The sequence below is a fragment of the Cyanistes caeruleus genome, chromosome 2, assembly GCF_971803275.1.
Source record: "Cyanistes caeruleus chromosome 2, bCyaCae1.hap1.1, whole genome shotgun sequence".
Lineage (NCBI taxonomy): Eukaryota > Metazoa > Chordata > Aves > Passeriformes > Paridae > Cyanistes > Cyanistes caeruleus.
In genome coordinates, this window is record NC_141702.1 from 41,387,823 (window position 1) to 41,406,277 (window position 18,455).

The window sequence follows — 18,455 nt, forward strand, 5'->3', positions numbered from 1 at the left end:
GCTATTACATGTTTTCTCATAAGTCTCTTATCTCTGATACCTAAGCTAGTGATTCATAACTATTTGTAAACATTCAGAAAAAGATCCTAGATAAGTGTCCAAAACTTACAGCTAACTTAATAATCATGGGTAGATTAGTAACAACCACAATAAGGGCTGGATGAAGAGTACTTCTCCAGGAGTAAATGAAGAACATTTCTGGAAGTCACATAAGTACTTCCCTTTGTTTCAAAAATAAGCCATTTCTAACTTTTGAAGTGCCTTACATGATTTTTCAGATAACATTTTAACTATTACTTCAAACTTTGTTCAACACTGCAAAAAAAAAGGTACCCAGTCAACAGTGGTTCAATAATAATGAAAAAATAGGATAAGCAGCAGAAAACATGTAACAGGTACAGGGACATGTCAATACAACTTGTGAAAATTTCCATCACTAAAGAGCACTCGTAGTCTAGCCATGGCCTATGTAAAACTGGCAATCACATATTTATTGAAAAAGTAATAATCAACTTCTGATTCTCAGTGGTTGCTTGAAATCCTTACAGGCAAGTGGAGGAATTAGGTATCTTACAGCATCCTGAAGGATATCTCATAAGGAGTAGAGAATTGCTCTGTGTGTAATTCTGAGAGTTGATTCTCATGCACATTTTTTTGGTTACTGCAAAAGTTGTGCTGGAACTGGAAACTAACTTCCCTGGAATATGAAAGTTAACTGAAACTCTTGGTGAGATTGTTCCTTGGTAAGATGAACAGTCAATACTCATGAAACATTTGTTTTATGCTGCCAGTCTATTGCTCCCTCCCTCCTTCTGAGTGCCTTTTCCTGCAAGCCACAGTCCACTGATGCACTCCTCCCACACTAAATATGTTCGTATTACTGCTACCTCTTTGCACCAAATCAGACTGGTATTTATTTTTTTCATATTTAATTTCCTGAGTTTTCCATGTTTTATTTCATATTCTACCCTCTATAAGATGGACCTCCTGTGAACCCTTTTCCAATTATTTCAGCACCTTCTATATACAGTAATGATGAAGTCATCTCCTGAAACTGCTCTCTATATCAGTAGCATTCTATATTAACACATCCTCCACTTAAGATCAGCTAAAAAAATGTAGTTGTAATACTGAAAGTATCTGGCAGTGCTTACAGTGGAGACCTTTAAAATCTTTACAATGTGATATAAACATAGAAATGTTGATGTCTTTAAAACATGTTCGGTCAGAATAAAATTGTGCTTCTGGGTTTTGGGGGCTTTTAATGTAAGTATCTAGACTGCTGGATGAATATTTTTTTTGTTTTCAGCATCTGCATTTTTTAAGAGAATGACAATTTAAGTTGCATATCAAGCTATTCAACATTTAATTTGATTACTTCGACCAATGAGTATCTCTAGACTCCTCATTCTAGATTTCCACTTGCAAATTCCACTCAGCTTGTTTCCAGAGTTTTGTTTTTGCCTCTAATGAACTTGAGGACAGAAAAGTTTAATTATGACTTCTACATGACAAAATCAAGTACCACAAAGTTTTGCCATTCTTACAGGTAGCTACAGCCTACAAATCTAATCTTCACAAACTGAGGTCTTCAATAAACATTGTTGAGTAATACAAGATAGTATTATAACTATCTAAACAATATGAGGCATTCGTATTTATTAATGAATTTAATATTTATTTATTTACTTATTTCTATATTTAATACAAGTGATAGTACCAGTAATGTAAGAGGCTGAAGCACAGAATGCTTTTGTTGCATTTCTGCAGAGTTCATGCCCAGCTCCAGCACAGCATTAACATGCTAAGCTTAGAGGCCTAGAGAGTTTCTGAAACACGACAGAAATACACGAGACATTCAGTTTTGACATCAAATATCCAAGATTTTCCCTGTATTAATGCATATTTGAAAGCTGTTTCACAACATCTTTTATATTTCCATATTAAATATGATAGCTCATTTAAAAAATTGTTTATGCTCTGAACCAAAATCAAAGTTTTTTTACAAACCCTCCAAATCTATTTTGCTTTTTGAACAAAAAACTTGCCGTAGGACTTTCTCTGTTCACACGGGTATTTGGTGTTTATATATATAGATATATATAGATATAGATATATATATATATATAAATATCGTTTATGTAGTTATTACTACGTCTGCCTAGATCAGTTTTCCAAGACTATTTTATTAATAGTGTAAAATTCAGCAGATTAACTTCTCTTTACCGATTTATCTAGTTTAACAGTCAGTATGCAACCAGATACCCAGTTCCTCTGTGGGAAAGTCTCATAAAAATGCTACAGAACCATAATATCTTCTACATTGGCAACATTTTCCCAAGCAACACAGAAATGCCACATGTTAGTGTAATCCTAATTTGTTCCTATTTTGTTGGCTGTGAGTGTATAATACCAAATAAATATGGTTCAGAAATCACCTCTGTAAAATAACTTAAAATGTAAGCACAGTAGTAAAAAAGTAGTAAACAAGTAGTAAAAAAACAAAACCCTTCTGAAATCAAGGAAAAAATCTCCAACTGATTTTAATGATGCTTGTATATTATCCAAGACGTCTTGCCTTAGCGCTTACACAAATAATTTTATTTTGAAATATATTAAATTTTCCTATTTCTTACACTTTGGACAATCACATCAGCCATTTCACCACTGACTTCAGTTTCTGGCCAATTTAGTTTTCTCATTCCCTAACAAACTGTACTGTTTCCTTGTGCTTCAGTACATAACACTATTTATTATATTTCAGAAGGTGCTTCCCACTAAATTTTCTAAAAGTTATGTATTAACTCTACTTATATTGTCTTTAGGTTCTGCCAAATTGACATCAAAGTTGACTTTCTTCCCCTAATAGTGGCATAATGAAAACTGTGCAGGGAAAATAGCAGCCTTGTGCTGGGGTCTTAGAGCACGTTTGGTTCTGCTTCAGTTGAGCTAGAGAAGCTGTGGCTGCGAGTCCTGTGCCTGAAGAGAGGAGCAGCAGAAAAGCCAAGCTTTGGCTTTGACAGGGAACAGGTAACCAACCCTCTGGGAACAATGAAGCATACACAGTTACACTGATGTGCCAAGCTAGTGACAGGTAAAACTGAGTTTCCAATATCAGAGCATTTGGAGGAGCCAAGCCTTTGTGAAGTCCAAAACTTGGCAATCTACAAAACAGCAAGAAGCTGACACTTCAGGTCCTATTTTGCTTAAGAAAAGCAAAAGTAAACATCTACTTTCACACCTGCACACTGCACTTTTCCAATGGTGAAGGTCAGCTTGTAACTAGGGAAATGGCTACACAGAACATGCAAACAAGCTTGACTTGCCCTCGGAGCCAAGCAATAGCATTAGGCAAATATTGAGTCAGACCCAATTGCATTGTGCACAGACAGTGAAGCCTGTTTCTTGAAAGCACTTCTGTTGGAGTCTGCACAGCATATCAGATGAATGATCTCAAAATTAGCACCTGAAAAAAATTCTGTCTGCTAAAAAATGAAATGCTGAAGTACTTTTTACAGTCCATGCTATAACATGAACTGTGAAGAGTTCAGAGCTCTTCATGTAAATTACATATTCAGACTGCTCAGGGAATCTCTCTCTCAATACAGACCTGAGAATTATTAAACTGAATTCAGATTTAGAAATGTAAGCTAAGTATTTCTCATGTAATCAGATTTTTGGATACTAATAGTTAGAACATACAGTTTTTATGTGCAAATATTACACTGGAAAGCAATGAGCAAGATGTAAAGAGAGAAGTGCCTGCAGAGTTTGCTACTGACAAGCCCCCTAAACCACTAGCTGGAAACAAAATCTACACACACTTTCCTAGTTTTATTCTAAAACAAAATGCTTGCAATGTTGTGCAATGTTGTATAAGCTCTTGCATTCATTTACCTGAAGGAGTGAATAAGTGTGTGCAGTCTGTAAGAATTAAAAAATTATTTTGCAGCTAGTTTGCCTTATGAGCTCTAAAATACACTCTTTCTTATTGAACTGTATTTCAATGTCATCTTGGAGTTTTTCATTTGTCTGAGCTCACACACAGGAAAAAAATTTAAATGTTCATATAAATAATGCCAGGCTTTTAAAGGGTATTAGAAATTTAGTCACATGAATAAAGAATTTATGTAATTTTCTCTTATAAGAATAATGACCATTACAGGCTCCTATTTAATGCAAGAAACTAAATGAGTGATTTTTCTGGAAAACAAATGTCTGTTATTTAGATAGATACTTAATTTAGAAGACCAAATTAACACATTTGAAATTGAGGTCACTTTAAAACCTAATTGAGATTACTTGCAATACAAGGACTATTTATTTCCTGTATACCACAATTCATTAATTAAGTTACACATAAGGTTAAAATGTAAGTACTTAAAGAGGTTAACTCCACTTGCTTATTTTGAGTTTCCACTAATAACAAACTTGTTACAAAACAAGAAGCTTTTAATTTAAACAAACCCAAACATATTCAGGTAAGATTTTTTGGTAAGAAATTCATCGGGGAAAATGACTTAATATGGAATTAGGTATTAATATAACATACTTTTAGATATAAATATAACAAAATATTCTCCAATTACCTCTATTTTATATATTTGAAATTACAGAATCACAGAATGGCTGAGGTTAGAAGAAATCTCTGGAAAAGATCTAGTCTCCTGAGTTGGAAATTCCACAACCTCTTGAGCAAACTGCTCCTGTGTCTGACCATCCTTGTGGTGACAAAAAGGTTCACATTTACATGGAATATCCTGTAATGCAATTTACAATTTACACTGTATAAATTTACAATTTTCTACTGTCTCTAGTCCTGCCACTGGGTATCAACAAGAGAAGTCTGTCTCCATTTTCACCATGCCCTCACCATCAGGTCTGATCAGATCCTCAAGACTTCCCTTCTCCAGGTTGAGCAGCCCCAGCATCCTCAGTCTCTTCCTGTATGTCAGATCCAGTCCCTTCATCATCCCAGTGGCCCTTTGCTGGCGTCAGTCCAGCATGCCCCCAATGGATGCCACTCTACACCTTTCAGATTTTATTTGTTCATCTTACTGCTCAAAGCCATGCCTGAGTGTCATGTTAATTAAGAAAATCTAATACTTAAGTATTAACTACAGACAGTTTTCATAGCTTTTGCTTTGTGTTTGTTCTCCTTTTTATAAGCAAACTGAACCAAGTATACCTCTGAATAAAACACTATTAATAATAGAGTGAGAAGATATGGGAATCTGTATATTCTCCAGGTTAAGAAACAAGTACTGATCAAAGTCAGACTACACACACATTTTGTCATGATCAGACTACCATGTGAAATGAAACATCAACACTTTTTTAATTAAAACTTTTTAACATTCAGAGTGTGTATGTGTATTGTTCAAATAAGAGGGAACAGCATCAGATCAAGTAAGTGATGGCAATCTAAGAACTGTGGGGCTCTTTGAAAGACAATCATGAAGGGGAAGGTGGTATTTACCCAGCCTTACAACACACAATTTTCCTTGCAAGCACTGTGAAACGCCACATGGAGTTTTCCCTGCAAAACATACAGCAAACATAACAGCAAACATTATGCAGGAAAACTTAAGGGGTCTTTATCAACCCATCAGCTTTTGGAGTGACATACTCAATACTTAAAAATAAAAAGCTTTCTGGAAAAAAAAGGTCAGCTGTACCTGAGGGGCCATAAAAATATTATCCACTGTCTGTCAAGCTCTTTTGGTGCCATTCTGATCATAATTAACAACACTGACCAGTTGATTGTGACTGATGTGCCCTATGACTTGCAAGCTGCAGTGGAAGGATGCTACTCCTATTACAAAATCTTACCATTATGTTTTAGTTTAGACTCCATTTCTGAAAACAAAATATCATTGCTGCAGGCTGAAGGATACACAGTTTAAGAAAGCAACTTAGTTTTCAAGTATCCAGAAAACGTGTTGAAATGCAATTATTAAGGTCAGCAGGGGTAAGTATAGCCCCGGAGTGCAGCACAGGCTGGGAACTAGCCAGCTCTGGGGAGCAGACCTGTAGAAGTGGAGCTGAGGGTCCTGGTGAAAAACAAACTCATGAACACATGAGTGAACATTGTGCTGCTGTGGCAAAGAAGCCAATGGGATGATGGGTGGCATCACAAGGGCATTACCAGCACAGAAAATGAAGTCAATTTCCCAATCTACTCGGTGCTTGCCAGGCCACACCTAGAATACTGTGTTCAGATTTGGTCCCTTCTACATTAAAAAGACGTGGGCAGGCTGGAGAGGGTCAGGAGAAAGGCCACAAAGATGATCCAAAGACTGGGAAGCCTGCCATGTGAGGAAAGGCTGAGAAAACTTGTTTGTACAGCCCTGAGAAATGAAGGTTTAGGGGAGACCTCATCACCGTGTTCTAGCACTTAAAGTATGCCTTGCACAGAAAATGCAAGAACCCTATTTAGAAGGATTTCCATGGAAAGGACAGGGCAATAGGTACAAGTTAATGCTGGAAAGATTCTTATTGGACACAAGTGGGAGATTTTGCACAATGAGAAAAATCACTCATTGGAATACTCTTTCCAGAAATGTAGTAGATTTACCAGCATTGGGCACTTAAGATTCAGGTGGGCAGGGTGCTGAGCCATCTTGTCTAGACAATATCTTTGCCATGAACCATTGGAACAAATGATCCTTGAGGTCCCTTCCAATGTAGTGTTCTATGATTCTATTAATTGGCTCATGTCCCTACATCAGGAAATAATTTTAGTGTATTTTTCCTAATTTCAAATTTTCCTTTGCAAGTGTTCATGCATGTTTTTCACTTTGAGTTCCAGGAACCAGCTGACTTGACTATCTAGGTCCCTTACTGCAGTACAAATTTCCCTTTTGAAAGGAAAATTTTGACTCTTCAAAGTTACTAATAATATTTTAATTCAGTTACATTTTAAAATTAAAATTAAACTTTTTCTACAGTTAGAATATTATTTTGGATATAAGGATAAAGTGTTTAAAGAGAATAGAGCATGGATATAAAAATGATCACACTGAAGCTAGGAACCAAATTCAGAGTTCACTTTTAAAACAGCTTGAGTGTAATGTAATTTTTCATAAATCTCCAGAAACTGATATGAAATCGAAGGCCAGGGATCACATACCTACAAGGACAATAACAGTGTATAAGAAAATATAAATATTATTTGAGATAAGTTAAAGAGATATATTTGGGAAAGAATCAAAAAACGACATTCAGGTAACTGGCAAATGGCATAAACATAGCATGGGCACACTCATAATACATAATTTAGTCTAACACTTCATTATAGAAAATGAATAAATAGCAGTTGTCTCACATCTGGACTTCATTTAAAACATTGCAATTTTCCTCATGAGGACTTGTTAAACTTGTGAAGATAAGCATGAAGATAAGCATTAATAGAAGAATGAAAAGTTGGCAAGGAACTGCTGAAGGGTAAATGAAAGGGAAGGCAGTGTTTAAAAGGCATAGCATCATCTGAAAAGGAAGTTAAGAGCACAGTTCTTTGGTGCTCATTTTTAAAACTACTTTGGTAAAACAAAACAAAACAAAACAAAACAAAAAACAAAAAAACAAGACAATTGTATCACAGCACAGGAAGACTGATCACAAAACCAACCCTGAATAAAGCTAAAAACCAGAAATCAAGGGTTCTTTTTAAACATGCAGGCAACAAGACTCTGGAGCAGCCTTCAGGGGAGAAGCTGGGACAAATTTTCCCACGTTCTTTTGTTAATGAGTCTTCCTCAGTTGAGGATAGTACATCACTGAGAGAAAAGATACCTTCTAGATTCTGTGACAGTTTAAACAGATTTTGCTTGCCTTTACTCTCTTGTACTTTTGCAAAAAGGCTGGTGGCAGACACAGAGGAGCTTCCTGCCAGTTTATTGAATTGACAAATTAGTTAAACTCCCCTTGTTCTTGATCCCATGAGCATCTACAGGTTCAACCAACAAAGCATATTGGCAGACATTTGTGGTGGGATTAAAGTAATGCAACAGAAGAAATGTAGATGAACTCAAGTGGAGAAAAAAAAAATCATTATCTTGCTACCAATGACAAAGGCAGCTAAAAAAAATCTTACAGGCAGAAGCCTGAGAGACAACAGGGGTCCACTTAGAAAGACTAGGGAAAACTCTAAAAATCTGTTGCTACATCAAGCATTCAGAGGCACACAAACACCACACTGAAAAAAAAAATCCTACTTAATGAAACAACAAAATAATCTATTAACTTCCATTCTGAAGTAAGTATGAAAAGAACTTGTAATAAAGCTATAACCTTTTGGCTCTAATGAAGAGCATATTACTGGATTGAACTAATAAGGAATACATACAGGAAGATGTGCTGTCCAACTCATGACCTCTTCTTTTTCATCATATAAAACTAATATTCCACAACTCAAACTTTTCTGATTTCAGATCTACTTTGATTTGAAATTAATGTTTTTCAGCCTTGAAGGAAGGATTGAGAACCTTCAAACTCCACATTACTACCTTCTGGCCTCTTACTACAGTTTTTACTGACTATTTTTAGGTGCTTATGACAACAAGGAAGAAAACACCTCTCACATTTTCGGTAGGAGTGATGAATACTGAATTATTTTTAGGAATGAAATAAAAAAAACAATGTTTGCTTCACACCATGACAGTTTGCAATGTAGCTGGATTTTATTTACTGATAGAAGCCCTGGAAGCCACAGTATGTGTATATGCTAACCTTTTAATGCAGAGAGTTGGAAACAGTCACAACTATAAGGCAAACAAAAGAATCCTTGTGCCTGGGCTTTTAAGTGGGAAATTAAGTGCATCATATATAGAGACAAGTAAATATACTTACTATTACATAATGCTCAAACTTTTAGTTTTCTTGAAACAGTTCTGCTAGTATTCTTCCAGTCATTTATACAGCATATAAAGTGATATAAAGTGATTTTGTCTGGGAAACACCATTTAATCTAATTTGCTAAACGACATTAATATTTTTAATTTTAGTTGGGCAAAGTTCTTGCCTTGTGTCAAGAAGAGTAAAATGCACAATTTTTCATAATGGATGCCATATAAATAAGATCTTAGCACAATTCTGATTGCCTTTTCTTTTTTTCCCCTTATTACTTTTTCTCTACAGGAAATATTTTCCTGTTTTGTTATGAAAAAGGGATAATGTACTTCTGCCTTAGTGTAAAAATAGAGAGAGGTATTTCCAAAACAAAATCCAGAAAAATTTTGCAGATAAACTAGACAAGAGTACACAGAAGAAAGACACCTGTCCTCTAAGAATACCTTGGTTTAATCAGAGGGACTAAATTCCTCTAACTTTTTCCTAGTTACCCTGGGAGATGCTAGGTGGCAAAGCTGCTAAAATGCTCTGATGGTTCAGTCTTCATTCATCATATACTAGAAACTGAGGTACTGAGGTAGGCATTGAATACTAAATTTTAATCAAATATAAAAATAAAAAACACAACAGTTATTGGCCAAACCCTGTAGCTGGTGATTGGCTTTTTCTTCTTGTTTTTAAATAATGATGTTATTACTGCATCATTACCATCAAAAAAATACATATGCTCATCAGCAAAACCTGACACACCATGGAAAGTGTGTAGCTGTCATTTAGCTTTACTATATGTCCCCAATGAAAAGCACATGTCCCAAACACTTAGAAAATAAGTTATAACTCCCATATCACTCCAATCATAACAATCAATTTTCCTCTAATTAAGAGTCACCAGTGATATGCCAGACAAACAAACTGTCCCAAAGGAAGAGTGGAATATTCTTAAATAGTGAAAGCAAAGAACAAAGTATTTCTTCTACCTTGCCAACCTCTTTAAATATAAACTACACACTGCTGGAGAAAGCAACTAATTTCAATTCCTTGTAGAGCTCATTAAGTAGATAAAAACCCAAATAGTGTATATGTGTGCCTATATATCCTCTACAAAAAGACCCCAAAACAGAATGCCACCCCATAAATTATCTAAACTGCTCATATTCTCAATAAAATTTGTTTAAGGACCAAATGAAATTGTCTCACACCAGTCTACTCGCCAATATCCTCACCACAATCATGTTTGTTTCTTGTTTAATAATAAACAGAGAGTGGTATCTTCCTATTTCAAAACATAAAAACATGTTTTATAGATCTGGATTTTTATCTATTATTTATGAAGAATTATCCTTTCATATCAATAGTTCTTTTTCGTTTGGTTTGGTTTTTGGGGGGGTTTTGGTTTGGTTTTTTTGTTTATTTTTGTTTGGATTTGGTTGAGGTGTTTTGGTTGGTTATTTTTTTGGGGTTTGGTTTGGTTTTTGGGTTTTTTTGTTTATGAAGAAAAAATATATTTTGTAGCTCACAGACACTTAAGCTTGTATTCATTCCACCAGGAAATGTAGGATATTCAGTATGCATGATCAATCAACTTGTTATGCCATCTCACATGGCACGCCTCTGACCTAGTTCTAGAAATGGGTTATCTTCAGGTCTAAAAGCACCATCTGCTCTTAATGATGGCACCAAAACAAAATTACTGTAATAAGAAAAATATGTATATATATATATATCCCTAAGTGATAGTAAAATCCAAAGCCCAGAAGAAATTTTAAAGTAATGACTATGCCTACAGAGAGCATAATACAAATGCCAGCTAGCTTTTAGCAAAAGGTGATCAGGTTCAAATTTGTAGTATTCTCTCCTTGACCCCCACACTGTGCAATGAACAATGAAATAAGACTGTTGCAAGGAAAGGAAACAAAGGGGCCAAAATAATGAGAATGTGGAGATCTTTTTTTTTATTACTAGGAGTTCTTAAAAATCCAAAATGAAATGCAGTTTTCAGACACTTCAGGGAAGAAATCCTTTTCCTCTCTAGTGGTGGAAATGAAAGAAACTATTCTTGCTAAGTTAGTTTTCAGTTCACTGGCAAGCAATTTTTTCATTTTCTCAAATTAAAACTTCTGTAAAGCCATCAAATCAGAAATTTTGCCAAGAATTCTTTGATCCAGGAACTAATGGAAAGGAAGTCTTTATTGATGACCTACATAAAAACTGATAGCTTGAACCTTCTGCCAATTGATTTAGCAATCCATTATCATCATAAATTTGCAAAGAAAAAAGTTACTTCTTGCTTCAAGCCAAAGGTTTAGAGCTTTTCCTTTAACATTTTACAAATTAAACTCAAGCATTAAGCAGGCATTATGCAGAAGTATGGAATTATTTCTGCATATCCCATAATGATATTGAAAATGTCTTCAGTCACTAATCTAGAAAAAAAAATTAAATCTTTGTACAATTAGTAAACTTCAGACCCCTTTGACAAATACACTTTTTTTTGTATTTCATTTGACACACAAGTTTTTTATCCAATCTTCTTATCCAAGACCTGTTCAGACTTCCATTTTCACGTCTTCCCTCAATATGACCAACCAAAGTATGAATCTGTTTGCAGACACACATTAAGGTATTATTATTCAAATATATTTCAATACAGAAGAAATTAGATCAAATTCCATTTATATTTAGGATCTATAAGGAAATATACATGTCCAGAAAGCTCAAATGACAGCCAAAATGTGGTCCACTGATTACTAAATAAAACAATAATAGGGCTTCAGAAACCATACCATTGCACTTTAGATAGACATACACAGTTATCTAAATCTAAAATGAATTACACAGGCTCTCTTCTCTATCACCTACTGTTTTTATCAAGAAGAATCTGCAACTGCAATGGCAAAATTCCTGAAAACTTTTACTATATCGTCCTTCATAGGACTGTCTATTCCTACTATCAGTTGCATTTTGATAGCAAATTTTCAAATTTAATCTTTCTGAAAAGTCAGTTTGAGAATTTAAGCACTGGATGTTTTCAGGGAAGGAAAGCAGGGCCAATTAGGAAAACTAAACATAACAGAAAAGTGCAGAGGGAAAAAAAAAATTACCAAATCGCAGGAATTCTTCCCCTTCCCCATTCAAAACCAGCTCTCCCTTGCCTAAATTAATCCAATCATCTCTTGTGCACACACCTGGAAAACATCCTCTACAGGTATAATCATGTTTTGTTCCCTTTCTACTCCTATGCTTATCTTTCAACTCTAGCAACTGTTACCTCTCCCAGTCATCCCCTTTCCTCATTGAAAGAAACAGATGTGACATAACAAAATTTGAAAGTAGCACCACCTGCTTAACCTTCCAGAAACAGGGAGGCTCTGAAACTGGAGATGAAACCTGTCCATGAAAGTTCAGCTTGTCTTTGCAAGTTCCTCACACACTTATATGCAGCTTAAACCAGGTTCTGCTTAAAAACAAAGTATGGAGATGCTGAGCAAACGGCTACAAAAAACAAACAAAAAAATCCTATCCATTGTGAGGGAAGGAGATTATTCATATAAAACTGTTGCTGTACCCTTCTCCCTGGTAAATGACAATGCTGTCATTATATCTTCTCAAGACAGATTTAAAAAAAACAAAACAATAAAGACAGCAGTTGGATAAAGTACATTGGCATAAACTAATATTAAATTATCCTATATTTCTGTAGCATTCAAATATATGCAGTATGGTTAACGTACCTCATTTTGAAGTTCATCAGCACTTTTGGTAGAAGCAAGGATCTCATACAAAGTGCAGCAGAGGTCTTCTGTTGTTGGCCCTCCAGGGTTACCTCCTTGAGATTCTTTCAGGTACTTTCCAACTTCACACCATAAAAAAGAATCATCTATTTTTTCCAAAGATTTGAGATTAGATTTTTCACCACAGTAGTTCTGTAAGTGATTCAGCTGGTTATTCAAAAATTTGTTATAATCTAAGCTTATATTTTTCTGTGCATCAGTCTCACCATTCACAGGCAGCTCTTCAGAGTGATCCAAGTCATGCATGTCAAATGAAAACACAATATTTTTACCAAACAACACTCTGTTATCACCATTTTTCTCTTCAGCCAACTGTGTGAGGGCTCTAAGCTGCTCTTCAGAGAAGTGAGAGGCAATCCGAGATGTGGCATTACAAGCTGCAGTAGCAGATGATGATGGAAATGGCCCAAACATCTGCTTGATCACCTTTGTCTCATCATGGCCAACACATTCTTTCCCATGAAATGTCTTAAAAAGAAAAACAGCTCCACTTTCAATTGCTTCTTGTCCATTTTCAGCTCCAACTGTTAACAAAATCAAATGTAACTTAATACACTTAATACTAAGAGTGTTTCATTACCTATAATGTAACTGTATTAAAATTCTTGCCCTAAGTCTCATCACCACAGATATAAAAAGAAGACCACAAGTAAGAATTGTTGCAAGGTACTGAATTATAAAAGATATTCAATAACAAAGCATCTGTCTTCATTATCCTTTTACATACTAAAAATTTATAGCAAGAATTATCAGCACTTTCTTATCTAAGCTAGAGAAAAAAACTTGCTAGAGGTCTTAAACTCAATTGTATATTTATAAGCTACTTAACATTAACAAATTTCCACTTTGTCTCAGTATTTACCCACTGCCTAATCTGAATATTCATAACAGAAAAATATAAAGAACTCAGCAGGGAATTACTGAATTCTTGTAGTAATTCCCAGTAGAATTACTTCTAAGTACGTACTAAGTTAGAAAAATTGCTCAAAAAATCTAAAGCAAATAAATGTATGAATTTAGATTTCTATCTACAAAATATGTTATGCAAACAAACTATATATTATTAGATAAAAACATGAATGTGTTTCTTACACAAATATTCACAAAGGCAGTCAAGGAAAACATAAGGAAAACTCCATGCGATGAACAAGTAAGTCACTTCTTACAAAATTTTAAAAGTCACCAAGCCTAACCTAAACAAAACCAGCCAGCACTCTGGGGCTTTTACTCATTTTAAATGAGGACAACTAACAAAATTTTTTTTACTTGTGACTTGATTCAAATTAGATTAGGTTTAACACCAGAAAAAGCAAGGGGTTTCTTCCCCACAATCTAACATGAAAGAGCAAAAACTTTCTAGCATAAGCAGATGGAACAAGGCTGAGTAGCTAGAAATGTAGCATATAATTAAATGGAGGAGGCTACAAATTCAGCTTGAATCTTCCTGTGGTGCACTTTGAAAAGCTATAAAGTTCAAGGAGAGGACTGGAGGTGATATTTACAAGATAATTAGATACCTACATATGGAAGATATGTGACATGAAGATGCAGACATATAGAATAGATACGTAAAGAGGTCTCAGATAAAAAATGTTGTTCAGCCCATCCCTTTTAGCACTAGCTATATAGGAAGCACAAAAAAAAACCCCTACATCTAAAAACTTGTAATTTGTCTGCTCACTCATACAGTCCTAACATACAAAATACATATTATTTAGAGTCACTTGTCTCAGAACAGAAGTAAGGATTACTAAACCAAAAGAGAAATTGAAGGATTTGAGAAAAATCTCTTAGGTTTAGCTTACTATGTGGTACTTCTCCATTATTGACATCTCCTGTTTGTGAAAGCATCTCTTGAGAAAATACAGCTCCTTACATCTCAGCAAAATAAGCCAGACAACATGGCAAGAGATGCGCTACTAGAAGCTACTCTTGTTTGTTTTTTTGTTTTGTTTGCCAGCCAACATTTTAGTCTAGTACCTCTTGAGATTAAACTATACACAGTAGATGTCTAAAACAGCTTTCTCAATCAATATCTATTATTATCAATACAGATTGCACCTTCTCCTACTAACTCTATGGACTGACAGTTGGTACAAACCCATCCCCACCTTGCATGACTTGCCCTCAAGCCTTGTGTGTTGCCAGCTGAAATCTGTGGAGAGGTACCTGGGTTAGGGCAGAGAAGTGGCCCTTCCCAGAGGCCTGTCTCAGAAAGACAGCAGCCATATGCTTAAATTCCAGCCCAAAGAGGTTAAATGTCTACTAACAGTACTAACCAGAGTTTAAAACTTTTTGTCAGTGATTTGAGAAATATTCAAAAGTATACTTCTGATGACTCAAGAAAGCAATAGCCATTTACAACAATTAATAGCTTTAACAGGCATCTTGTGCAGCACAATTGACTACCATCACATGTTGGACATGAATAACTTGACCAGCCTTTTTTGAAAGCCTTGGTTTAGATATTGGCTTATTTCTCAATTTACTAGGTATTTTCAAAAAAATAGTCAAGAAATAGAAATGTAAGTGTGGCAGGTTAACATTTGTATTGCAATAAAAATCTCTGGTCTATAGAACCAAAACCAGGCAAATATATTTATTTTTATTAATTCTCTCTGTCTTTTTACAATGGTTCTATTCAAGATATTTGAAAAATAATCAGAAAAGGAGGAAACATACCTATGAGATTGAAAGGAAAAATCCTTAAATATGTGACAGCAAGGGCTTGAGCCATGTGCTCAGTTTATGAGCTGATGAAGCTGAATTTTGCTAAGAGCAAAAGCTGTATTGGGTTTAGTCTGTCAATCAAAACCTAATTTTCCAATCAAAATTAAGTTTTCACAGGTTCTTTGCTATAATGTATTTCAGTATTAAAAGTTTAATTCCAGATGAGTGAAATATATTTTTATTTCTCTCCTAAACACCAAACACTTCAAGCAGAAAACATTTTTTACATTTTTATCTGCCTGCACAGCAGTCCAATTTTTCATTTTACCAATTATGTGGAATTAAAGCAGACAACATTAGGATTGTTCTTTTCTTAGAGTACTGCTATTCTGAAAGAAGCAGTTGGTGTTGCTTAATAATTGTCAATCACAAACCATGCCACACTCTACAAAACAATACTATCAAAAAAGTAAGAATATCCATATAACAATGGAATCTTAAAATAAAACAGAAGACCAAATTGTGTGTATGTGCCTCAGATTAAATGGAGTTCCAAAGATATTTCAGGGTAAAATTGGCATCAAGGTAGAACGAAAATTGTACTAGTAAAGTACGCAGGCAGAAAGCAACTTGAACCTGCTCCCACCCCCAAATAAAACAATGTATTATTAGACTACTACAGAACAAAAACATACCTATTTGTTTTGCAGCTTGTAAGATAGTTTTTAAATCGCCATTTACAGTTTGGTATTCTTTTTTGTCCAAATTGTCATCAACAAACTTCTTTATCTTCTTCCAGGTAAGATCCGACTTCAGCAACTGGGCATGTAGTTTTGATCTTTTAGTCTGGAAATGCAAAATATTTGGGCTTTTTCATTTATTTCAAATTAATATATGGAGGTTCCTTTAAAATTAAACACCACATAAGAACAATTCCTTCTAATTGCATTCAGTCACTATATGGTACTGACTGCAAGCAGTTTTCCTTTTATCTTTAAATCTTTAGACTCTTTCCTGACTGTATGAAAGAATATGCAAAAGCACACACACTTTTTCACTACTTTAATCTTTCCAGAGCAAAATTCTCTGTAAAGCCAAACTCTCGCAACTTCAAGAGATTTACAGTTCCCAAGATTCCAAACTCATTTCACACATTGCCACAAGGCATCAATTGCTTTTATGAATTGTTTCTCAGGAAGCAAAAGAAGTACCTAAATTCAGTAAATTTAATATTAGAAGGGAAATTTTTGGCTTCCCAGCTCAGACCTAAAAGCACACCAGTCTTGCCCAATTTCTTGAAAGACAAATTAACACAACCAAGCAAGCTTTTCCATAAAGCACATCTTGATTGTAAAGGCTAAGTATAAATCACAAAGCTATAGCAAATTTCATTTTGACTGAGGACACTATGAAGGAATGTACAGGAAACTTTACACACTGCCCTTCTTGTTTGCCGACTCTTATAAAATAGCAATGCAAATGAAGAAAACAAATGATTCTTACTATAGCTATGCTTTATAAAAGTAAAAAGGCTTTACCGTTAAGTCAGCTAATTCTTCACTGTAATCCTCATGTTTAGTGACATTTGAAAAGGAGCGTAAAGCGCCTGTAAGACGAGGCAAGGCCATCTGTTACTCATTCAGTGATCCATAGGATGAGAAATCAAATCCCAGTTCAAGTACCTAGATGAGAACAAAACAAATAGCATGGCTTTATTAATGTAATAAATACAAACTCGCATCATGAACTTGAAAGACCTTTTCAAGCTAGCAGCACTTGGCTGGAGCTTCAATTATGCCAGTTAAAAGAAACTCTTAAAATGATGATAATCAAAATTCAATAAAAGGGAGGTGAAAGGCACAGAGCAGAGGCAAGAAATGGTAACATGCAGAGGTCACTCAGCAGGTGGTTCTTTTCTCTCCTCCCTGCATAAAAGTTACCGGCAATGAGGCAAAGTGGCAATTATTTCTTTAGCACTCCTAACACTGAGTATGATAGTGAAATCTATGTAACTGAACTTTAGCTCCCAATAGCAGTAAGTGATTACAACCTACGGGAAGATTTCCTCTGAGCTAGCCCATGCTGGGAGCTTTCAGGTCATTAACAGCCTCTGGCACTGATGCAGAGAGAGGCATCTTTCTTGACAAGTGCTTAGCCATTTTTAACCAGCAAAACATGGAAAGAAAATTATGGCAGGAAATAAAGATTGTCAAAGGCATAGCACTGAACTATTTGTTATAAGAGATAAAGGGAATAAAAAAAGGCTACTGGAAGACTGAAAACACTGTGCCTTGGGATGTTTTCATCTCACAACCGGGAGTGCACATACTTAGAGCAGGACTCTCTTCAGAACTACAGCTTATTTCCGTGCAGCCTTATTTCCTCTGTGGATCAGGTTCCTATCTATGCACCAAAACACAGCTGTTCTCTGTCTGAAACTGTACTTCTTCCAAGCCTCATGGTTTAATGAACCCTAACGCACAGTTCCAGTTTCTGATGGTAGCAGATTTAGATTATTTTTGAAACAATTAATGATACCATTAAAAACCTAATGATCTGCATCATTTTTAGCATGCCTGAAGATCAATGTCCACCCAGAATTTAAAGAACTTGTAACAGAGTTAATAAAATTACTCCCCCCGCCCAAGTCATATAGTACAGAACTCTCTGCCTTTATCTAATTATCCTTAACATTTTCCCTTATTTAATGACTGCATTTGTGTTTTAGCTATCAACTTTGCAATACAGCACAAAAGAAATCCAGATGCAGTGTTCCAGTCACAAAAAGAGAAATGTCACTGATTTGTCAGGTCTGCTTGTTTTCCCACCTTGTACTGAGATGCTTTTTGAGAATGGTTTTACAACAGCTGATATTTTGGAGACAAATGTTATAACAAAGAAACTACACAATTTGGAAATACAAAATCTTTAACTGTGAAGGGCACAGAGAGCATGTGTTCAAGCCTAGAAGCAGACAGAGCCAAACATCATTGCAGCTTTTTTGATATATTCAGTGAATATATGACATGTAATTCATACCATCATAGCTCCTAGTGAAAATAGCCTGTGAACATTATAGTCATCACTTTAGAAGGGAAGCAATATCTCCAGACTTTGAGGGTACATCATTCTCACACTGGTCTA

At 35.2% G+C, this 18,455-nt stretch overlaps 1 protein-coding gene across 7 annotated transcripts in view; it reads right to left on the bottom strand.

Annotated features, from left to right (window-relative positions):
* ASCC3 (activating signal cointegrator 1 complex subunit 3) overlaps nt 1-18,455 on the bottom strand; it is a 252,280-nt gene that overhangs the window by 220,906 nt on the left and 12,919 nt on the right. For all 7 annotated transcript variants that reach the window (XM_086876632.1, XM_086876631.1, XM_086876634.1 and 4 more), the window contains 3 exons: nt 16,850-16,993; nt 16,007-16,157; nt 12,582-13,165 (listed from right to left, as the gene is read on the bottom strand). In XM_086876632.1, coding sequence (XP_086732758.1) covers nt 12,582-13,165; nt 16,007-16,157; nt 16,850-16,939 — 825 coding nt within the window. In that variant the 5' untranslated portion in view covers nt 16,940-16,993. The remainder of the gene's footprint in view (nt 1-12,581; nt 13,166-16,006; nt 16,158-16,849; nt 16,994-18,455) is intronic.